A 25443-nucleotide genomic window follows, 5' to 3' on the forward strand; every position below is an offset into this window, starting at 1 on the left:
ACTTTATAGATCATATTATGAACCTTTGATTGACACGTGCCCTGCAATTAACTAGTAGCACTCAGGGGCAAGACACAATTACTTTAGCTAGGCCCAAGGCATTATTTGTATCAATTTATGCATTCATAGGCCTGTCTCTACCTATATGACACCATATATGGGTAACGAAAGCCTATTCATGGTAATCTGTATGTGATTTGCTAATAGTATATGTTTATTAAAGATATTATGTTTATAGTTAATGTAATCGTATAAACAACCAGTACATATATGTATGCCTACAACCATGCCTGATTTACGTCACATATTAACACACAGATATTTAATTGCACAGACAAACACTAAAATCCTGGTCCAGAGCTAATGTTATAGCATGTACCTCTTGAATTTATTCAGTTATTTACTAACTCTCCTACCATCAACTTCTCTTTCTGGCTTTAAAAGGTAATGACTTAGTTGTTTGGCATGCATTGTAGTTTAAATTTAGGCCCCTTAGTACTTAGCATGAATTGAGCTCAGGCCTTATGTTAGAACTCTAACACTTAGCACAATTCACTGCTTGGGACTTAGGGCACATTTCTGTCCTACTCTACTTATAATTTTAACACTTATCCTGTAAATATTTCCATACTTAACTTATGCACTTGTGATATAAATACACTTTATAAAAACATTTTCCTTCCTTAATACTTAATATACTTATATGATTCTGATCGAATATCAAAACCAACCATTTATTCTTAGGTTAAAGCAACATAATACTTCGCGTGGGTCTTTTGTTGAGCTTCCACCGGCTCAACCAAATTCGTATTATACTTGTGGGAATAGAGGGTTAAGCATTCTAAACAAGCGAACCGACGATGAGAATGTCTATGTGTATTGCATTAAAATTAGGTTTTAGTAGTACTCATAGAAGAGCGGTCTCCATATCTAAATATGGACAAACGCCCCATTCGCACACACACAACCAATATTTTTAATCTACAGAATTTTGTGTATAATTATTTGGGTTATGTTTCGATTTATCGGCAATTATCTTATCCTTTAATATTCATGTAGGTTTGTATAAAAATAGATAATAAGAAAGAGAGATTCATTAAAACTAGGGATCTAAAGGGATATGATAGTGTCCGATAAATTGGTGTAGATCCCCAATAATGATACACAAAATTACACCTTCTGTTGATAACAATTAGTGGTTAAAACATATGGACAAACACATTAATGAACCAACCAATCAAAATCAAATAAAAAATCTAAAGTTGTTAAGTCTTTGAATAAGATAACGTTATATTAAAAAATTTTGGAGAATAGAGTTAATGATGATCTTGAAGCTTTTTATAGTGCCTATAAAAAAGTGACGTCATACTGGCCTATCATTGGTCAATTAAAGATTATACTAGCCTGCAATGCTATTGGTATTTTAGTCTGGGTATTTGCCTATCATAGGTCATTTGTACGGTATGATGTCATTTTTTAGGCACTATAAAAGGCTTCGTTGATCTTGCAGAGTTCTTTTACTATTGTTTGACCTAACCTAACTCAGATTAAACTATCCTATGAGAATCTAACTAAACTAAGCAATAACAACATGTTAGAGAAAGACATAAGATATATTTCAAGAGATAATTCTGAAACTTTTGGATAATTTTAATCATTTTCTATTATCCACATTTTAAATATTATTATGACTACAATTTAGAGGCGGATTTTTTAAATAAAATGTTTGAAAGACAAAAAATATTCAACTTTAATATTGTCTTTTATATTATGGCAAGAAAGTACAATTATGTCAAAAAGGCAACAAGTTTGTCAAAATGACAAAATAGAATTTTTGGGGAGTTGTTCAAAAGCCAACCACCAAAATTATATTTTTTTAATATAAATTTGGTAAAATCCACCTCAAAGATACAACAATAAAAACATAATAACAACAACGAAAAACTTATAATTATGATAATAATAAAAGGATCACAGCCGGTAATTTTTGGGGCGCCCAGACATTTTGACTTTAACAGGGCGTCCCAAAAACTGAAAATTTATACAATTTTATCAATTCTCAATATAGTATAATTTTTACATAAGAATAAAATGGCAAAAAGTGATGTGATTGATTTTAAAACAATTTTTTTCAGAAATTTTCTAAAATCAATGATGATTTTAAAGTTGATGAAATAAAATGGATAATTTTATCACTTTCTAATATTTTTAACGAGATCTTTGACTGAGATTCTGAAAAGGAGATAACTAACAAGGGTGAATGATATATTCATAGATATGATTGCCTTCTTGGTTTTTTATTCAAAACTTATATCAACTAGAATAGCACAATGTTTATATTTTTTAAAAGGGGTAGTTTCATGATGGTCTTCTTAAAAAAATGGTAAGTTTAGCATTTTATATTTGAAATATTTTTTTAAAAATGAATTTTTACAAATTATACCCTTCATTTTTATTATTTTAAGGCATCTAAAATGATAATTTGATATGTTTTACGTATATCCTAAAAAGCCTTGATATGGTAGTCAGTAATATTGATAATAGCTGGAATCACATTTAAATATGTAGGTATACCTATATAAATAAATAAGTATACCTAAGTAATATGATTCTTTTTTTAAAATTAATATGACAACAAGTTAATTGATTTACTAAAAGCCTATGACAGTCAGATATTCGAATGGATTACTGTGTATTAGGATAGCAAATGATTTGTTGTTCACTGGTATAGGAGAGTAAAGTTTATTATTTCACAACGTTGACATCGATTTTAAAGGGGCTTTGGACAAGTGTTTAAATTTATATTTTTTAAAAGTACATTAGCTATACCAAATCACAGAAATCTAGTCGAGTATATAACCATACAAGAAGAGACCTATTAGTTTAACTAATAGCCCGGATATTCATCATCATCAATAGGAACAGTCTGATGGTTGTATAGCCCCTGGGCCTCCAACATCTTGGCCAGGTCCCCTTTATCCCCGGAGGCCTTCTTCAATTTGGCACGCTTGTTCTGGAACCAAATCTTTATCTGAAAAATTATAGAAATTATTGAAGGGATGCTAAGGGAAAAGACAATGGACAATGAATTGATCCATCTTCAAAGATTGTACACTGCCAGTTTAAACCAACCAATCAAGATTACCAAATTATCAAGTACCTAAAGTTCAAGCTAACTTTGCAACAACTTTTTATTAACGCTGGGTATATTTTATCGATTGTTTCCTTCCACTATGACTTTTTGCATGGTTTATTTGTCTGACATGTTGACCTTCGCATTTAAGTACTTTATCATCCTTGTTTTCCATAAATTTTCAGATAAAATATGGCATATTCGTAAAATATGCATGTTTTAGAAACTTTAATAACCTTTTTATCTAGGATAAAGTGCCAGGGGTGCGTTCACTTCCGCCTACTATCACATCTACATTGTTTTTTTCATATTTGCAAAAGTCTTATTTCCAAATAAAAGAATGTTTTTATTTCAATATATGTATGTATAAGTATAGACGTAAAAGTATAACCCAGACAACTAACTGGATCTAGTGTTGGGGGACCTTACGTCTGCTAACAAATTGCTTCCTGCTATTTTGTAGCGACTTTGCTGTGTTAACATTTACCACGCTATTGGCTGATATTCAAAGACCCAATTGTAAGTCGGCACAGGGTTCACATAGTGAGGACATAATGTTATTTAACCCCTTCTCTCTATTGTTTTACTTTAATTTGTGTTCAATAATTTAAATACAATAGAAGGGACAATATGTACTGTTTTAATAATTTGCGATGGAGATTATTTTATACTGTAATACAAATGCGGAAATTTAGGCACACAAAGGCCTTATGCTGTAAAACTATGAAGGGTTTGTGTTGATAAGTCACATATATTAGGATTGGGTTTCATGAAAAAAAACCGCATTTTTTGTTTTTGAAGTATAATTTTGATGATTTTTAAAAAATACATTGCCACATATTTTTGTTTTTGTTATTTTAATTATAATGATATCTAAGTTTAGTTTTAATGCCAATATTGTTAAACAGCTGTAAAGAATGGTTGGATATAATGACGAAGTAACTATCAGACAAATGTCATTCATAAGGCCAATCATCAAATTCTTGTTTATAAGGTAAGGTACTTAAAAGACTGTTGTTAGATTATCCTGATGATGAATAATCCCATTGTCATTTCTCTGTATCCCAGATGTTTATCTATTCAAATATCAGTTAAAATATCTGAGGAGTCAGTTTGACAGCTTTCCTTATAGCATCAGTGGACTAATATACCCCCCCCCCCCAATAAAAAAAAATGTATATACTTGTGAAAATGCTTTCAGATTTTTAAGTAAAAGAAAATATTTAGAAATTAGCAGACTTAAGAGACAATCAATCGAAATTACACATTCTGTAGAAAAAAATTATTGGTTAAAAAAGTTGGCCACTACTAGTTACCAACTAGGTAACCAACCAGAATTCAATAAAGATTACAGCCAACTTAAAAGATTATGATTTAAATTGCCCAACGAATAAGTTAACAAGGTTATAAAAGTTCGAAAACCAGCGTGATTGACGGTTCTATGTCCCGACCCTCAATCAAAATTAGAGGAAAAACGAGGGGGGGGGGGGGGGGCGATGGGTGAAAAAGTGAGCCACTGCCAATATAAGTGGTTCTGCCGTCAGTTTTCAGTCTTATGCATAAAGTTATTCTGATAGATTCAAGGTTTATTAATGGGATACTCCCGCATTTTAAAATATTTAATTTCAAAAAATTGTTATTCATTTTTTACTGCACATAGAAAAAAAAATACAGAAAAGAAAGTCTAAGGCTTGATCAAATAGGATTTTTAGAAGAAACGAACATACTTAATATAAATTAATTTAAATCTAAATCTAAGATTCTAAATATTCAAATTTTAAGAAAAATAACCCAAAATCACAGAATGTCCCTTTAAATTTGATTGAAGCTTAAAATTGTTATAAGTTTTAGACGTGCTTGATGATTTTAAAATTTTTGATGGAAAGGGGTTGAAAATTAACTAAAATTTGTAATATTCATTGTTCTTAAATGCCATAATTGTTATACATTAAAATTCAAGACAAAATCGTTGATTATATGCATTAAATATGAAACTTTTTTATTCCTAATGACCTTAAAGATATTATTTATTAGTGTGTGCGGCTTAAACGACGTGAATATCAGATAGATTTAATAACGGCATTTCATTAAAATATCATCAATAACCTTTTTTATCCTATTATGTAAAGTAGTAAGATTATTATAAATCTAGCTTAAGATTTGGATAACTACGAACCTTTTGAGTTTTTTTGCTTTAAACTAAACTTAGATACATTATATTTTGGCTTTATTATGATAATTTTTAATCGATGACATGATCATGTATGGTATTTATTTATCAAAAATTATCAAGAAATTAAAATAATTAAAATCCGTCAAAAATCAGAGCGAAAAAATATTGGATTAAGGTTGCTTTACATATAAAAGCAAAACCTTACCTTGCCTTCCCTCGTAAGGGCGAAATTCTCCTTCGATTTTCAAGTAATCATCTGGAGAATCCAGAGCATCATCCGCTTATAATTGGATGAGATACTCTAACATCCAAGAATATTAAGTTAAGTAACTTCCAACAGACAACCAACCCTCTGATAAGAAAAAAAAATTTACCTGATTTTCATTTAGTCCAAGCTCTCGAGATAACAAACGTCGTCTTTCTTCTGTTAGATAACGATTGGCCTAAAAATACAAAATGAAAATAATTTAATAAAAAGTAGTAATATGATGTCTGTCTGTCTCCTGCTTAGGATATCAGTAATCACTGGAGTAATAAGATTCTTTGATCCCCTCACCTCCTAAAGGATGAACGAATTGACCAATAAGTGATATCAATTGTCCCCTGTTATAATATCCACGTATACTCTGTATCCACTGTCTTACCTGAAATTCTTGCCTCAACTTGTTCAGCTGATCCGTGGTAAAGGCTGTGCGCGGTCGTTTATCATCCGCCAGGCTGGAGTTGTTGCTGCCGCCGGGTCCACCGCCCAAACCACCGCCACCGCCGCCCAAACCGCCGCTGCCGCCGTGGTTCGACTCCCCTTTCTTCTTCATTTTCCTCACCCTGTCAATATCAAGAGTTGAGTTTGGGTCTATTTGTCTTTTTTGTTTGCGTGCCCTGGAAAAAGCGAGTTTTAATACAAAATTTCTATCTACTTTCTTAAGAACCTTTTTGGCTTTGAAATTCTGTATTGAAAAGTGCAATAAGTAGTACAGAATTGTTAATTATTAGAAAAGCAAAAGCTGACAATATATTATTACAAAAAAATATTTGTGGAATAGACTACCAAAAATTATTATAGGTTATTCTGTATTCTTTTAAATCGTCAATAAACAAGGGAGTTTAGAGGATAATACTATTTTGTCCCCAACTTTTTTGCTAGTCCAAAATGTAGTTTTCGATATTTTGTAGGAAACAACATTTGAATGACAAAAAAGGCAAAAAAGTTTTTTTAATGAATAAAAAACAATAAATTTACCTCGGACCACTGCTAGGCCGGTCACTGTATCTGGTACAGAATACCCAGGCTGGCCACAGCTGCCCGTTGGGGCCTCTCACCATCCCCGGGGGACAGTCACTGTCCGTCTTGGGAGCCTCGTTGGAAGTCTTGGATAGGTCAACAGGAATTTCGATATCCATTTTCTAAAAGAATAAAAGTTATTTATCGCGTTGTATAATAGAGAGCTTTCTGCGAATAGTAAAATAAATTTATTGGTCAGTTCGTTCATCCAGTTGGAAGGGAGGGGAGGCAAAGAAGGTGGATGCATCGTTATTTTAGCCAGCTGCAAGCATCACTTTATTAGAGTACATGAAAATTTAGTGCAACATCCTTAAATAATCATATTTCGATTGGTATGGTATATGTAGAAAATTTATTTGGATAATAGCTTAGACTTTACTACTGTTATTAAATGTTATTATATGTCAGCAAAATAATTTCAAATTTAATCTGGTTATTTTATCAATTTAAGTATTTAGTGGAACAAAGTCAAACAAAGAAAACTGATTTTTATCGAGGAATTAAGAAAAATTTGTCAATATTAGATTACATGTTAAATTGTAATGAAATTATTCTTTAAAATCAGTGAAATTTTAGACGATTTTATTTAATTAAGTTAAGTAATTCAAGTTTAAAAAGAACATTTTGATTAGTTTTGTAATTAAATTAAATATCTTATTTGACTTTCATAAGAAATAAAAAATAAAAAGAATATTTAGATAATTGTCTCAAATAAAAGAATACCAAAGAAAAACTTTAAATTGTCTTAAATAAAATATTTCCAGTGTGGTTTCGAAGTTGATTAATATCCGCTGGATTAGAACCAGTTCTAAGCCATACTGAAAAATTATATATTGCATCGTATTACATCCAGTTTTCTACAAATACAAAAATGTACAGTAAAAAGATGAAAACTAGTTTTGGTAGCCCTGAGATGCCGAAGTCACGGGCTACCAATAATACGATGTTATACTTAATTTTTTACTTCTAGTCCACCGGATATTAATCGGTTTTGAAGCCATACTGGAAAGTATAATAAGCCAGGGATTTAAACAGATAAGACAATAGATGATAAACTTACATTTTCTTGAAAAAAAATATTTTCAAAATCTACCTTTTTTGGCTGCGCAGGTTTGCTTGGTTTGGGCTGTACAACTGGAGGACTAGATGACTGTTTGGGGGTCAGATTACCCGCCATACTCGTGGCCAGGGAGTGGGGAGTGGTGTCAGGACCAATCCCCCCAAGGGGAAGGATTGGCTTCTGATCCAAACCTCCAGCTAGGTTCTGGAAATTTGTCCTAAAAATAAAACAAATAACTTTCAAATGAAACTATAAATGTTATTAGTTCTTTATCGCATCATATTATAAACAGCTTTCTACAGATATTAAAATGAAAATTTAAAAGATATTCTTAGCACTGAGGGGCCGAATACAAAACTGGTATTAAAGTATTAATTATATGAATTCTATTTTAATATTATTGGAAAATTGCCCGTAATACGATGCTATGATTTCTCAGTATGGGTGCTAACCGGTTCTAATACAGCGGATATAAATTAGTTTCAAAGCCTTACTGGAAAAATCCTTACTTCTCTTTTGACAGTAAATTAATCTTCCAAAAGTACTTTCATAAAATTAAATCAAAAGCTAAAATATAAATTGTCATTTACTTTAATTGTATATTTAAGTAAAATTTAATCATCAAACTTCATTTTTTTTAACATAAATAATTTAAGGGTTGTCTTTACTTTTTATTCTTTCTATAGTGATAAAATCTTAAATGTTTAATAAATATCAAAATAAAAAGCCTTTGAACTTTGATCTTTAAAGTAAAGTTTAATTAGTGTACTATTATTAAATAATCAACTCGAAAGGTCAATAAATAATTTTTAGCAAATAATATTATATAACTTGTGCAAAAAAGGTGATAATATAATTTTTTGCAATAGCTAATTATCTAATATATTTATTTGAAGAAGGATTTTTTTCTTTTTGACAACTACTAATTGCTAAAAATAGTCACAAACTATGCAAAGATTTAAATGTAAAATAAGCTAAAACATTCCCAGGGCCTATATTAAGCTTTCCTTAAATGGAGATCTCAATCAGTTCAGTGTTTTACGAGATCTTAATGGACATCATAAACTTCCTTTAATTTGTTTATAAACCTAACATTAGGGTTTTTTTCTTTTTAATTATAAAAATATAAATAAAAAAATGTATTACCTTAAAATATTATCTATAGAGAAGGGTAACGGTTTGTTTCCGCCCGCCGACAAGGAAGTTGGCGTGAATTGTGACGGGTTAACGGCGTTCTGAGCTGCAGCCAGCTGTGGTAACAAGGGTAAGGGCATGGAAAAGAATGGACGAAAAAGAAACGGGTTTGGAATAGGCGGTAGATTAGGCGGTAGCCCGCCCATATGATGGCCACCTAACGAAGGCGGTGAATGTGGCGATGGCATCCCAATGGCGGCTCCGGCAGAGTAATTTGAATAAAGACTGGTAGAGAGCGGAGATTGGGGGGAGCTCATTGAGGACTCCGGCGAGTCGCATACTCGGATTATCGGAGAACAACTATTTGACCGCTCGTCTCCGGGCTCCTGTTTCACCTCTGGCTGGGAGGCTGGTGGGGAGGGGGAGTGCCCCAACCCCCCATTCAAGTCTGAGGGACTCGAACTTGGTAACATTGTTTTTTCAACATCAAAAGATAACATTGTTCAAGTTAATATTAATCTATATCTTAAGTTTTAATTAACTTTTTTTTGACTTTATCACTAATTTTTTATCTATTTTTTGTTGTCAATTTAGACACTTTATATTATGATCACTTAAGTTAGGCATTGTATTTTTTATTATACATATAATATTTGTTTTATTAATATGTAAAAATAGTTGAAATAGTATGCTGATGGGTTGAACGTATCTACTCAACTGTAAGGGATGTATGACACCCCCCTAAAACACACACACACACACACATGTATATATTTCTCTCTCGTCTCACTTTACTCTGAATTCAGACATCTTCCTTTAGAATGAACGCGTTGAAAATCCAAACACACACAACAAACCCCTGTCGCCGCCGCCTCTGATTGGTCCAATAGTCGCGACGCACAGCGACCAATAAGAAACGAGTAATGGCGTTGTGTACATTAGATATATGTATATCAATTATTTGTGTGTGTTCTCATTCTCTAGCTCTCTGTTAACCCACACACACACACACACATACACACACACACTCACACACATACACAGAAGTTTATTAGAGTGCTGAAAATGTACGAAGCTAAGGTAATTAACATCTCTCTAAGCCCACAGCTAAATCCCCCCTTTTTGCTGCCCCAACCCCCCATTTTTTTTAACTTTGCCCTATTAATCCCCCTTTTATGGTTAAATTCTCTTTGAATCAGTAGGGGGTGCCCTTTCTCTTCCTTTATATTTCCACCTTTCTCCTTAAACCTTTTTTTTAAATAGTAAATTTAGCTAATCAACTAACTATTGCCCCCCCCCCCCTCCCTCTAAGTAAATTAGTTAAAGTAAATTTTAGGGGGGGGGGATTGAGAGGGCAAATGCATTAGATCTTAGAATTTCATGTGGATAGACTTCACTTTAATTGTGTTAATTTCCTTTACTAACCCCCCCCCCCTCTAAACTTTTCAACACTTACCTACCCCCCCTCCCTCCCCTACTCTTTAGTTGCTAAACCAATTCAATTTTCAGTTTTAACTATAGAGCTATAAAAAAAGTAAATTGAAAAAAAAAATACCTATTGCTTTCAAATACTATTTGTTGCATTCAAATAAAGAATTTAAGTGTCTTTCTTTCATATTAGCTTTTTGGGGAAAATATAATATTTTTTTAGATTTCTCTTTCAAAAGACAATTATGATAATGATGATATACAAATTTACCCCTTCTTAACTTACAATTTGTGGTTTAAACGTTTGGACACTCAACTTAATGAATCAACCAATCAAAATTCAATAGCCCCCAAAATGGTTAAGGTAAAGAAATCGTTATTATGAAACTTTGGGAATTTGTGTAATAAACAGTCCAATTTCCCCTGCCTTCCCGATACTTAGTAGCTTCGCTTTTAATGAACAGTCTAGAATCAGTAATTCTAGTATTTAGCCCCCCTTCACCCTTACCCACCTTAAAACATTCCCCCCCTCGTTCCTTTTTTCTCATTTCCTTTCTAAATATTTTCATTTCAGCAGACTGTAAAATATTTTATGAAGCCCATTTTTGAGTAAGATATACCATAATTACTTTCTAAACAACATTGTACCGTGCAAAGTAGCGCAGCAGCAATAACAGATGAAGAAAATAAAGGTTATCCAAGATTTGGCAGGTGTTGTCTACAAATCACTGATCATAACGTTTAATCAATTGAAACAATTTATTATTGCTCTTTAAATGTATCATTAACCATTTAAGTTATGAATTTGTTCATTGAATCGGACGGACGAGTAGACTTGCTATGAATTAATTATGTAGTAGATGCGCTATTTAATAAATTTAAGAATTGTTAAAAAGAAAATTTAAAGTGTAAAGTCCTTTTAATTAATTAATTTTACCTCTTTTACTATTTGCTGTAAATAAAATAAATAGACAAATTAGTTTAAAGTAACTTTAATTTTCTTCTTTAAAAAACACATTAAACCTAAATAAAGCTTCCCTGATATATTATATTTATCAAACCTACTGTAGTACTAAAGTAATAATAGATATCCAATTCAGACCAATATAAAGCTTCCCTGATATATTATACTTATCAAACCTACTGTAGTACTATAGTAATAATAGATATCCAATCCAGACCAATAGAAAGTTTCCCTGATATATTATACTTATCAAACCTACTGTATACGAGATATAAACTAGATAGTTATTGGGCTATTTAGTCCCCAAAGTTTTATAATAACATTTTCTTATTCGTTGACACAACAACTTTGGGGACTTTTATTGTATTCCAAACATTTCAAGCACTAATTGTAATCTACAGAAGGAGTAATTTGAGTATCATAATTGAGGATGTACAGTACATGAATTTATCGGCTATTGTCTTACCTCTTTAGATCTCTAGATAGAAAGAACAGTCCCTGTGTTAACTCAAATGTTGGTAATTAAATATAATTTCTCTTTAGCAGATGAACTATAGGAAATCAACTTTTTAAAACCAGGGATAATAGGGATAAGTCAATGGCATATGAAGCAATTTCCCCTCTTCTTTATTTACTGTCGGGAAAAGGGGGTTATATACCCCTTCCCTCTCAAAGCTTCTTTAACTCTTTGGGAAAAGATTGTTTTATATTCCATTGTTAAATCCCTTAATCCATGTTTCCAAATGGACTAATTAAAATTAAAGGATACAGCCTGTTAATTAAATAACTTTTAAATACATTTAGCTTCTTCTTTTAAACTTTTGTAGTTAGTACTATGAAGCAACTCTATAGCTAGCGTTTATACGTTCATCCGTCATACCAGGACGTTATGTTACTGTATGTTATTGTCAGTTGAAATTATATTTACTAAACATGTCATAAGCTCATCTTTATTAGTGTTGGTTTAACGGTATTTTTCGTGTGTTTAGGTCAGGTTAGGTTAGGCTATAATTGGTCCTGTGTGACCCCACGGGGTTAGGATACCGCAGGTTTGGCCCCGCAGGGTTAGGCATGTGTAAAATAAAGCTATCCCTCTTTTTCTTAGATTCATCTAAAAATGGAGGTTAGGGGGTTCTGTGCCCGCTAGGTACTATTAAAGAAAAACAACCTTTAGTTAGTCGAAAATTACCATCGAAATTTCATCTATAATATAAGTTTGCTAAAAATACTGCTTACATAATGTAAGGAATATTAATTTACTAACTGTTTTTAATTGCTTTTACAATATTCTATAATTATATTCATAAATATATTTTTAGTAGCAAAGCTACTTTATAAGTAGGGTATAATTGTCCGTATGTCAATAACAGTCACTAAAATATACCAGAATAGTATAATAAATGTCTGGTTATTTTTTTAATTACTGTAATAGTAATTTATCGCATCGTATTATAGACAGCTTTCCGCGGATACCAAACTAGTACTAACTTTTTCATTTTTATTTTAATTTTCTTGGAAAACTGTCTGTAATACGATGCGTTAAAAAGTTTGGAATCCATACTGGAAAGAATTTTATTTTATCAAAAGAATGTTTTTATGCTTATGTATTTCAAATATATTTTTTACTGCGCTTTTCATGGACAAAAATAGCAATTTACACTGTTTACCTAATTAATAATGACGTCATAACGGATTATAACAAAGGATATAGGATATACGTGGATATATTGACAGAGGAAAAGTGTTGTCAATTTAGCTTGTTTAAATGGAGCTCATTTATTGGTCACTTCGTTCATATAGTAGGAGGGAAGGGGATGGGGTAAAGGAAGTGTATAATGAGTATCGTTACTTTAGCCAGCTGCAAGAATTACTTTATCAGAGTACATGTAAATCTAGTGCAACATCCAAGTAATAATATATCGATAATAATAACCAATTATAACAATAGATGTTATAATGTATAAATTTAATATAGTATCGAAAATTAATTATTTTATGTTTGATTTTGTCAATAATCGTTAAATACATTTATATTATAGTAAAAACTATTCATATTTTTCTTTGATAGTTATATTGTTTAAAATCAGGGATTTAAAGAGATAAGACATTGGCCGATAAATTGATGTACATCCTTAATTACCCCTTCTGTAGATTAAAATTATTAGTTGAAACGTTCGAACACTCAAATTAATTACCATCAAAATTTACTTAACCCCCCAAAGTTCTAATAAGAAAAGGTGGTTATTATAAAACTTTGGGGACTAGTGTATTAAACAGCCCATAGTCCCCTCTCTCTCTGGTTTGAAATACTTTTTAGTGCAGTTTTTTTTTGTTAATTAGTGAACTACTTTTATAGATGTTGTCATCCTTGTTTTTAATAAATGTGTATAACAGACAGACAAATAGGTATGTCATGTAATTATGATCTCAAATCAGGAGAAAAAAAGCGGGTTGGCCCTGCGATGCAATTATTTCAATCTAAAATTGCAGACGTTGGCATCTTGGCAATTAAATTGATTTGCGCTTAACACACACTGACACACACACACATTTTTGGCGGCAAATGCATGTGACGGCATGGGACTTATTGATGTCACTCTTTGCGACATTTACACACACACACCCACGCACACTTGATTAGGTTGACAGGGCGGTACGGTACGACAACGGATGTGAATAACAAGGGTAATGGGCTGACAAGAGATGGGGCGAAAAGGTGATGCAATTAGGAGCAATCATCAAAAAGGGAAGGCCAATTATATTGGTGACAATGCGCGCTTCGCGGATTTTCTAAGTGTCAAACTTACCGCGCTAATTGATGATCGATTGTGTTTTCAGCACTTGGGATTGTGTTACTACACCCCCCGCGCCCCCTCACAAACATCCCCCTCAATTTCCTGCAATCTATTGTATATTAAGGGGGGGAAACGGATGTATGGATGTTAAAAAGGGTTGTGGGGGGTTGTAAGTTAATAAAGAACCATGATATCATCCCCCTTCTCTCTTTCTCTTCCCCTTGTTTTTTTCTGGTATGTCAATAAAAACATCAAACTTTTTCATCCATTCGAAAAAATTACAAAAAAAATGCTTATTATATTTATTTTTTGGAAATAATTATTTATCTTTAAATGAAATTAGCGGCTTCGCCCCTAAAGGCCTCCAAACTTTCCAAGGACATATGAGAAGCTAAAGGAGGACCATATCAGTTCAGCGGTTAGCGAAATCCTTCGGTACACACAATCTGACACACACACAGAGATCCTGATACTTTATTGCAAGAATTACTGATATAACGTTCATTGTTTTATTTAATTTACACAACTTAAAGCTTTTAGAAATGTAAATTGCTACTTTACTTTAGAACTTTGGAATACAATTGTCCTTGTATAAGATATTGGCTACAATATAAAAATATCCAAAAACATCTAATCAGTCCCCCCCCCCTCCTCCTACCCCTTTGTTTATCAATTACTTAAGACATGGTTAATAAATATGAAAAAATATTTAGACAGATTTTTACAGTAAGGCTTCGAATTATATTAATATCAGCCATACTGAAAAATCATGTATAGCATCGTATTAAAGATAATTTTCTACGAATAATAAGATAAAAGTCATAAAATAAATACCAGTTTGTCTAACAAAACTGGTTTAAATCTTAAAATTTTTCATTTTAATATCCGTTGAAAGCTGTCTATAATACAATAAATATCTATTATACATTATGTTCAATTTATCATTTCCAGATATCCTAAGCCCAAAGAATAAGACAATGTAGATATTATACACCCCTATTGTTGATAATCAACATTATCCTATCTGTAGATTAAGATTATTGGTTGAAAAGTTTAGATGATGACATCAAAAATTGAACCAAACAATCAATATTTAATGTAAAGTACCCAAACTTTTTAAGTTAACGAATAATATATAACATTGGGTACCAGAATACCTGTGTAATTTACAGTCCAATGTCCCCTCCCCTCATCTAGTTTATGGCCTAAGGCAAACTCAAAAAATGATGTCACACGGCTGACATACTAACAGAGAATAATATTTGATGTCTTAGGGATGACGTGGTTGGGACATACTCAACTAAAACACCAACCAGACAACACTCCTTTTTTATAATCCAAGTCAGTTTTCCTGGCAAATTGGCTCGATCATTAACCCCCCTTTGTTTTTTTATGTGTGTGTGTGTTTTCCTCAGGGATATAGGCATGGGGCAATGGAAAATTAATAAATCTTCCCATATATTCCTCACTCACCCAATATTTTTAATGTTTAGAAAGACAAACTTGTACTTATTTGAGAATATCTTAACTTTTTAAAGGCGAAGGGGTCGGTCTGTAGGTCTGTTTGTCCGGAACAGTTCGTCTATTTAGACATATCAGAATTGTCTTGTCGATTTGAAAATTTGCATGATGATTTCTATACCTGTAAAGTATGATTTAGGAATCGTAGCAACTATTATTCGTTATCAGAAAGTCCATTTAAAACATGTTGCTTTTTAACCTTTTTGACAACAATTTTTTGTATGATTTAATTATCCCATTAATTTGATTTTTGGAATACTGATTCCTAACACAGCAAGGTACAATATTATTGAAGTATCTCTGTAATCAAGTCCTAAAAATGTAAGTATGTCCTTAAACAGTATCCTGTATTTATGCAGCTTTGCAACAAATTTACTTACAATTTTGTTCAAACTTGTACATTTATATTCTGATTATCTGACACTCTACAAGTATTAATGTTCGATTGTCTTACAGTTTCAGAGCTTAGCTTTTATGGATGTTGTCATCCTTGTTGATTTATGTATCCCTCAATCTTGGGTTTGTACGTCAACTTCAATTTGTGGAATTATCTACAAAAAGATCGCTTAATCGCTCCAACAAACATGCTAGAAAAAGAGAGAAAAGGAAGAGAGAAAGAGAAAGAGAGAGAGAGAGAGAGAGTGAGAGAGAGAGAGAGAGAGAGAGAGAGAGAGAGAGAGAGAGAGAGAGAGAGAGAGAGAGAGAGAGAGCGAGAGAGAGAGAGAGAGAGAGAGTGAGAGAGAGATTGTGAGAAAGAGAAAGAGAAAAAGAAATAGATAGAAAGAAAGAAAGAGAGAGAGAGAAAAGAAAGAGAGAGAAAGAAAGAGAGGGAAAAGATAGTGTTAATAGTTTTAAAGCGAGTAAAGAAAAAAAGAGAACCAGGAAAAAAGAGATATGAAGAAAAAAAAGAGTGTAAAAAAGAGAAACATAGGAAGAGAGAGATTCAGGGAAATATTGGGAGAGAAAAAAATAGAAAGAGAGAGAGAGAGAGAAAAGAGAGGAAAAAGAAAGTGTGAGAGAGTGACAAAAGAGAGAGAAAGAGAGAGAAAAGGGAGAGTGAGAGAGTGGTATATGATTAAGCACATTAGCAAAAACAAATTCCTCAAATCAATTGTTCGCAGTTAACTTACAAAATCTTGAAAGTAAGTTTTTAGCCTAAATTCAAATTTTGTTTTTCGGTTAAAAACTGTCTAGAATCACTGAGCAGTTATTTTTTGAGAAAATAAGGAGGACAAACTACTGTTTAAGGAGCAACTTACTACGACTTGTTATACACATGCTCTGCTTAAGATATTGTATCTTGTTGTTTTAGTAATCAATGTTACAAAAATCATATATAGGATATTTATGTCATACTTACGGTATAGTCAAGATAGTAAAAAAATATTATGTTTTAAATGGACATACAGACTTTATGGTAACGATTATAGAGTTTCCTGATTGTGCTTAACTGTCGTAGGAATCATCATGCAAAGTTTAAAATTGATACGACAATTTAGTAGCATTTGAAAAACACCCATGTTTTTCGCACATTTTTTAGTTTTGCACGTATTGATTATTGCTTATTACTATTTGTTTGTTATTTTCATTTCTTTGAAAATTTTTCATATTTGAACATGCAAACTAATTAATACAAGCACAGCTACTCTCTACTTTGGGCATACCCGTACCATTTTTGTTTGTCTGTATTTACGAGAAACTTAGGTAGTTTTACTGTATCTGTTTTTCGATTTTAACAGTTAAAAACAAAAATTTATTAAAATTTTCATTTTTTTTTAAATTTGAGAAAAAAAAGAATATATTCATTTGTTTTACTTTGATAAAAAAAACATGAACAGCAATGCAATCAATCAATTCTCAAAAGTCACGTAAGATTGATAAAAATCAAAAGTAACTGGACAAATTGTCACAAAAATAAGCCATGTGACGTCATAAAAATGAGAATTATCCATCTCATTTTTATTGGTCTTCTTTTCCACTTCTCTTCTCACCTCCCTCATTTTCATGACGTTTCTTTGTACAGTTACATAAAAATGTAGATAAAAAGTATGTATTGTTTTTTTTGTTACAATTAATTTTGGTTTAGTAATTCAAAATCTTAATCGGAGACATACAGACATATTGATATGAAATGCTACGCTTATGAATATGATATAAAACTAATGTTATAAAATATTAAGCATTTGATAAAGAATTTTGATCCCGTAATGAATTTCGGTGTGTCAATAATTCCGTTAAATGTTTTTTTAATTTATGAATACAAAAATCTTTAGGTTCGTAAAATTATTTTTGGAAAAGTTTTCATACTGTATTTATAAAACTTTCAGTCTAATGTCCCCTCCCTCCCTGAATACAACTGCACATTACACTTTCTACACCCTCTCCAATAAATTTGCTATTGTGTCTTTTTGCGAAAATAAAACATTATGCATTTATGACAATATGCGGAAGAAGTGCCACACTATGAATTTCACCTACATTCCAAGAGATCAAAAGGGAGGAGACAATGGCTAATATATTGATGTACATCCCCAATAATGATACACAAAATTATCCCTTCTGTAGATCATACAATCAGTGGTTGAATTTTTTAATACTGAACTTAACTTAACCAACAAATAATAATTTATAAAAAATACCCAAAGTAGTTAAGCCAACGAATAAAAAATGTTATTTGAAAACTTTGGAAACTAGTGTAAAAAACTGCCCAATTACACCTCCCTCTCTGTATATTCCTTTCATCATTTCATAGGATCTTACACACTAACAACCCTTTAAATGTTTCAAATTGTTTTTGTCAAAATACTGAAAACTGGTATTTGTCTATAAGATAAAGTATTGCAAAACGAAAAATATGATAATAGAACATTTATAGTTATATAACAGACCTTCACCTGTGGAGCTCCCCTAACCTTTACTTAACCTAACCTATCATACTTTAGTTTTTGTTTTGTTATTTTGGGCTTTGTACTTTAATCTAATTTAATTTTTCAAGCTTATGTAAATTTCAGAAAGGGCGAAGACATTGGGCTGTTTATTACACTAGTCCCCAAAATTTTATAATAAAGTTTTATTATCGTTAGATTGAGAACTTTATTGTATCTTGATTGGTTGGTTCGTTAAGTTGAGTGTTCAAACGTTTAAACCACAAATTGTAATCTACAGAAGGGGGTCATTTGAGTGTCATCATTGGAAATTTACTTCAATTTATGGGCCATTATCATATCCCTTTAGATCCCTGTGTGAATGTATTAATTGACAAAAATTCAACTAGCAGAAAAATGTCTATTACCCAATTGCCATCTACCTGTTTAATCCTATTAGAATCACTCTCTTATGATGATATTGATATTACAAGATAAGGAAGAAATTTTAAAAATCATTTTCCAGTATGACTTCGAAACCGATAAATATCCCCTGGATTAGAACTGGTTCTCAGCCATACTGGAAAATCGTGTATAGCATTGTACTAAAGACAATTTTCCTCGAATAATAAAATAAAATTCCTAAAATGAATACTAGTTATGTAAACCCGCATCTTTGGCCTCTCGGGACTAACAAAACTGGTTTTAATCTTAAAATTTTTTATTTCAATATCCGCGGAAATCTGTCTATAATACGACGTGAGAAATAACTTTTCTGTTTTGGCACTAATATGAAATATTTATTCAATGATAAATTGATAATTCTAATAAATTGATAATAAGTTAAATTCTCTGAATTCTTATCCTATTATATCAAGTAGTAAGCTTTTCAAGTCTGTAGCGATGGGTCATCACACTAACCGGTAAACCTATATGGAAATCAATTGCAGGGAAGCTTTTTATGGGTTCAGGGAAGGTTTTAGAATATTTTGAGGGATTTACTTTTCCCCCTCACACCTTAAGTGCCCCTAGAGGCTTCTAGGAAACGTAAAAATAATAATTTAATATGGTTTTGTTATTTATACTGAAGACATTGCCATGTTCACCGAAATATATATTTCTAAATAAAGCTATGAAGAAAATCTATTGTGATTTATCATTTAAAACAAAATAAAAGACCTGCAGTTACAAAAAAAATCTTAGGAAATTTAGATAATCATTGAGTGAGGGATAAATTACAAAGTTGCTACGCATCTTAAAATCTATTAGACAATAATAGTCCCCAGGGCTAATACAATTGCTGCAAAATTGGTGTTCATCCCCGATAATGATACACAATATGACCCCTTCTGTAGATTATAATTAGTAGTTGAAAAGCTATTTGAAACAACCTATCAAAATTCAATAAAAGTCCCCAAGAATGTTAAGCCATCGAATAAGAAAACGCCGTTAAAGAACTTTGGGGACTAGTGTATTAACAGACCAATGTCTCCTCCCTCCCTGAATAGTCCCACACATGACAAGAGAATAATAGAATAATTAAAAAGGATATAAGAGGATGTGGTGAAGGGTGAGATAATAATCGATATAATATTACTTGGATGTTGCATCAGATTTTCGTGTACTATGATATAGTGATGATTGCAGCTGGCTAAAATAACGATTTGCCCCTCTCCCCTCTTCTTTATGAACGAACTGAACAAAAAAATGAGATTCATATTAGCAGGCTAAAATGACGGCAATTTTTCCCTATCAATATGTCCACGTATATCCTATATCCATTGAAAAAACACACTAATGTTTTCCAAAACTAACTATTTGCAAGATCTAAATATACCAACAACATAGATTTGATATTCAATTGCTGGGTAATTATACAATAGACATGTTAAAAGTTTTCATAATTTCCCAAGAGCATTAAAGTGGTAAGAACAATTCTAACTTGCCTAATTTTAAGGACGGAAAGGAAGAAAATTAACGAAGACCAAACTGCATTACTTTTGCACCACTTTTGACGTCATATTCTCCATATCTTTTTTAGGGATTTTCTTTCCCACTTCTCCTCTCATCTTCCTTATTTTATAACGTCACGGGAATCAAAAGTGACACAAAAGTAAAGCAGTTTGGTCTTCGTCAAGAAAATTTTCTTTCAAGTAAAACTTCGCCCATCATTCTAAAGGTAGTTCGAGTTCCAGAACATATATGTTTTTTGTTTTTAAAACAAAGGATTTTTGGGTATGGAGGTGGGTTCTCAAGACTACGCCCCAAGAGACCTATAGAAACACCGCCAGACATTTTCCTCTTTTAAAATTTTGTTGTCTTGTATGTGTACAAAAATTGTGTAAAGAATGGGAAGATTGAACTACTGAGGCTAATAGATTCAAAACATTGTTCAATTTCTAGATCATTCACAAAGAACCCTCTATCTAGCAGGATCTCTAGCTGTCTGTTTGTACCGAAGGGTCTCTCTAACCGCTGAACATATATTGTTCTCCTTTATAGGGTAGCTTTTCATAGTTTCTGGGAAGGTTTATAGCTAATTTAGGGGAGGGTACCAACAAACACTCTTCCAAGAGGAATCGATAGGACAATTCTACCTTCTACCTAAATTAATGATAAGAACTATCCGTTACGGTCGACCCTTAATACAGAAAAACTTTGTTTTTGTGTTGGAATGATTTTTCTTGTATTCCCTGGCAAGTTCGAACCCATTAATTCCCTTTTCCTTACACCAGAGAATGAGTGTGTTACGCGGCATTCCTAACTATCTCCGCGCTTCGCTTGTAAACAAACAAAGGCGCGCACATTTTTTCCTTGTTGATTCCCATGTGAAGAGCTACGTGAATAAAAATAATGTATTGGATGGATATACATGCGCTCTAATCCGTGGAAGATCTCAAATAAGCCTTCCTGCTTAGTTTGACGTATAATGTGGTAAGAATTTATCTTTAATTCTTAATAATAAGTGTAGTATGGTATATTTTTACGAAGAAATTTAAAACATTAATTTTTCAACAAATAGACCATTTAACTGCTAACTTTTGACATACGAATATTTTCTTTAATTTTATTGATCATTTGAATCTAGAATTATCAATTTCTGATGCTATTTAATATGTTTCGTGCCAATTTAAAGTTTTTTAGAAATTTTATATTTTAATTAAATTGAAATCACGCAACCTCGATATACAAAAATAATAAACCATTAATATTCTGTTATTAATTTTTATATTTTTGTTTTAGATGCACCGTTTTCATGGTAATAAATACACATTTGTAAACATTCACATGTTGGTCATTCGGAGGGCTTGGAGATTAAGATTTCGTGTACGGCAAGGCATGCGTACCGAAACAATGAAAACGAGACAGAACAGATGCGGCTAAGAAAATATCTGTGAAGTTTTGTGAATGTGTTGGTTGTGATACCTTACCACACACTATTATAATCGTAATCAGTACAGTTAATTATTGTGACAATCATGGGTCCTAAAAAGAATAAAGGCGCTCAACTGGGACTACGGCTGCGCCCAGCCGTCGAGGCCCTAACCAGTGAACTAGATAAAGTGATGAAGTTGGTCAGTGAATCTTCAGAGCTTGATGTTAGACATTTCACTAAGGAGTCAATCCTTGTCCATGACAAGTTCGAGACATTCGATAGCATTATGGTCGGTTTTAGCAAGCTTGGTGTGAGAATCCAAGAGCTTGAGGAGTTTAGTGACATTTATTCTAATATAATTACTGTGCAAAAAGATTATAACGCTCTGAAAGATGCTCTAGATGCTATGGAGGAGCTTAGTGACATTCAAAGTGTTGTTGATTTAGTTGGTGATAATTTGCCTGACCATAAGGCTGAACTATATGATCGTTGCTTAAAGATTGTGAAGGTTATTAAAGGGTCATACTTTCCCTTACCAGAACCAATTATAAACACTTTGTCTGCTTTGATGAAACGGCTGGCCGAGGTTAAGCTTGAACCTGTGAAGCCGCCTACAACGACGGCGGGTGCTTCGACAGCATCGCCATTTGTGTCGCCGTTTGGCACACCACAGTTCGGCACCGGTTCTATGTTTACGCCAGGATATATGAATCGTGTCGACGAACGTCTTCTTCCAAGCTTTGACGGCTCAGAGTCAGCCTACGTAAGTTTCAAGGACAATTTTAAAAAGCTTACCGTAGGACAGGACCCGTCATATTTACAGTTATTGTTGAGCAGTGAAAAGGTCTGCAAAAATAAAGAGTTAAGACTTCAGTTAATTCAGATTCAATCACATGAATCTCAATGGGCTTACCTCGACGCACGTTTTAAGTCCAAAACACGTCAGATGCTCTGCCTTTTCAACCAATGGGAGAAGAAGCCTAAACCGTCGGACTCCAACCAGATTGTGACAGTCTTAGCAGAGTTTGGTGGTGCAGTTAGCCAGCTCGAGCAGCTGACTAAAGATGATGATGATGAGGAAGTCACCACAAGCCAGTGGTTGACCATTATTCTTTTGGAAATGTTATCCAAAAAGTTGCCACGTGATTTCCAGGACAAGCTCAACCTGGCGTTGGGCTCGATGGATACCCCAAATATTCCTAAGCTGTTGAAGATTATAGAGGAACAGCGTGGCGCCATTTTGATGAGGTGTTCAATCGATGTAGACACCCCCTCCAAGAAGAAGGGTAATCCTGCGGCCGCAGCTACAGCCGTTGGTAAACCTGGGTCTCCAGCTAAGACCAAGAAGAAACAGCCTTGCCCGTCGGAAGGTTGTAACTCTGATCACCTGTTGTTTAAGTGCTCCAAGTTTAGGGATATGTCTGTTCCTGAACGCAAAGTCTTCATCAAGAAGATAGGCGCCTGTTTGCTCTGCTTACAAAAGGGGCATCGGGTGGCCGATTGTCCCAGAGCCGATAAGCTTGGCAGCTGTACCATTGACAGTTGCAACCAGCCTCATAATTCATTATTACATGAATCAGTTGCTAGTGGACAAGTTGCGGCAGTGTATGAATCACAATTGTTTAGCAAGAACAATTTTATGCTGATGTTGCAGCAGGTCCCGGCGTTGGCGGCTGACAAACGTCAAGTCACCGTCAATGCCATGTGGGACAGTGGAGCAAATTTGACGTTGATTTCTAGAAGTATTGCCAAGAAGTTAGAGTTGCCATCAACTGGTCGCACAGCTACTATTTCTCTGGCAGATGGAAAGAGCCAAGCATGTCCTACAGTCAAGATTTGTTTGGTTGACCGCAACCGGAATTCACATATTCTGGAGGCGGCGGTAGTGCCCAGCATTGGTACTGAAGAAGGGTTGCGTTCTATTGATCCTACAGCCGCCGCCGACATTTTCAACATGAAGCCTGATAATTTTTCTATGGTCGACGGCAAGATTGATGTTTTAATCGGCCATTTGACACCAGCTATGTTCCCGTGTGCAGATAAAATGGTTGGTGATTCTAGACTGTACAGAAGCTTATTTGGTACAGGCTATTTAGTTGTGTCTGCAGATGGCAGGACTGTTGCTAATCCTGTCGCCTGTAAAGCTGTGAAGTTGGAGGTCAGCAAGATGGAGTTCCTGAGTACTGAGAGTTTGGGAATACAGCCGCCATCAATGTGCAGCGGTTGTAAGAACTGCCGTCATTGCGCCGCCATTGCCGCCGGGCAGTCCGCCTTGGACGTGCGTAAGCGGCAGCTGATTGAAGAAGGTCTGACATTAGATCTTGAGAACCATATTTGGACGGCCTCATATCCCTACAAGCAGCCGCCAAGTGTGTTATTTGACAATTCAGAGCAGGCCTATAAGATCTGCTTACGTGACCGGCAGAGAATGATTAAAAAAGGTGAGTACAGCACCTTCTGCCAAGTGTTCCAAGAAGCTGTGTCTCGTGGAGTGTATCAGAAAGCTTCGCCAGAAGACCTAGCTTATACTAAGCCCGTGTATTATTCGAGCCTAGTCTGCGCATATAAAGAGTCTATTTCCACGCCCTTGAGGATATGCGCCAATTCTAGCCTCTGCTGCAAGGGGCTAAGCCTCAATAGTATTATGATGGACGGCCCAGTCCCATTATATACTCTGATGCACAATCTTATCCGGTTCAGAAGTTATAAGTGTGCATTCGTGGCTGATATTCAGAAGTTCTATAATTCATTATTAGCTACCTATGAAGATTCTCAGCTGAAACGTGTTTTTTTCGCTGATACAGTTGATGGAGAGCCAGAGGTCTACCTTACCAAAACCATCAACTTTGGTGAGGCCTTGGCTGGAGATATGGCCGTGACCGCCCTCAGACTCACTGGTCGTATTTTTGGTGGACGTTCCCAGCAGGATGTTCAAGATGTTTATGGATCTGAGAAGATTAGAGGTTGTGACGTTGTAGCCCAGCAGGATGTGTGGAGAGATGTTCAGCAACCACTCAGTTCTGAATTTATTTTGTATCAAGATCCTCCATCGGTCAAATTGGAGACTTGTACTTACGTGGATGACTGTTTGAGCGGTCATAACAGTAAACCTGAAGCTGTCCAGCTGGTCCAAGAGCTGGAGGATATGATTGCACCTGGCAATTTCAAGTTTAAATCTGTTGTTTATTCTGGAGATGATGTTGACAGTGTAAAAGTTCTGGGCCTCGTTTGGGACCCTAAACAGGATAAGTTGTTCCTACCTGTCAGAGCCAACCACGGCGAGAAGATTAAGGGTAGAAAGTTACTAGAGGATCTGGACCTGGAGGATCTCTGGAGAAGTCTACCTGAGTTGATAACTAAACGTGAAGTTTGGAGAATTGTGCAACAACTTTATGACCCAATGGGTCTAGCAGCGCCATTGCTGCTTAAGTCCAAGCTTTGTCTGCGCTCAGTTTGTATACATGGATGTAACTGGGATGATGTTATACCTGGAGAGTTGAGGTCGGAGCTCGTGTCCAGCCTCCAGGACCGTTCGGCACTTGGAAATGTGTCGTTCAGACGTTCGATGGTTCCTGATAAGCCGTTGGGGCTTCCAATGCTTGTTGGTTTCTGCGATGCATCTAACCAGGCCTATGCAGCCATCACCTACCTGAGATGGCCAGTTCCTGGAGGATATGATGTAGTTTTGTGTTGCGCCAAGTCACGTGTCGCAC

General features: G+C 34.0%; 1 protein-coding gene across 2 annotated transcripts; it reads right to left on the bottom strand.

The window, feature by feature from the left end:
- Window positions 1-1594: 1594 nt before the first annotated feature.
- On the bottom strand, window positions 1595-9525 carry LOC145326848 (homeobox protein engrailed-2b-like). 2 transcript variants are annotated; one of them, XM_080170284.1, is made up of 6 exons: window positions 8795-9525; window positions 7682-7865; window positions 6547-6710; window positions 5951-6131; window positions 5681-5749; window positions 1595-3031 (listed from the first exon to the last, which is right to left on the bottom strand). In XM_080170284.1, exons 1-6 carry the CDS (start codon window positions 9280-9282, stop codon window positions 2888-2890), a joined length of 1230 nt encoding a protein of 409 aa, XP_080026410.1. In that variant the 5' UTR covers window positions 9283-9525; the 3' UTR covers window positions 1595-2887. The 2 variants fall into 2 exon arrangements, with proteins under 2 accessions (XP_080026410.1, XP_080026409.1); XM_080170283.1 differs by having other exon boundaries at window positions 5951-6185; window positions 8795-9496.
- Between the last annotated feature and the right edge of the window lie 15918 nt (window positions 9526-25443).

Source organism: Acartia tonsa, chromosome 8 (assembly GCF_053477335.1).
Source record: "Acartia tonsa isolate MP-2025a chromosome 8, ASM5347733v1, whole genome shotgun sequence".
NCBI classification, from domain to species: Eukaryota; Metazoa; Arthropoda; class Copepoda; order Calanoida; family Acartiidae; genus Acartia; species Acartia tonsa.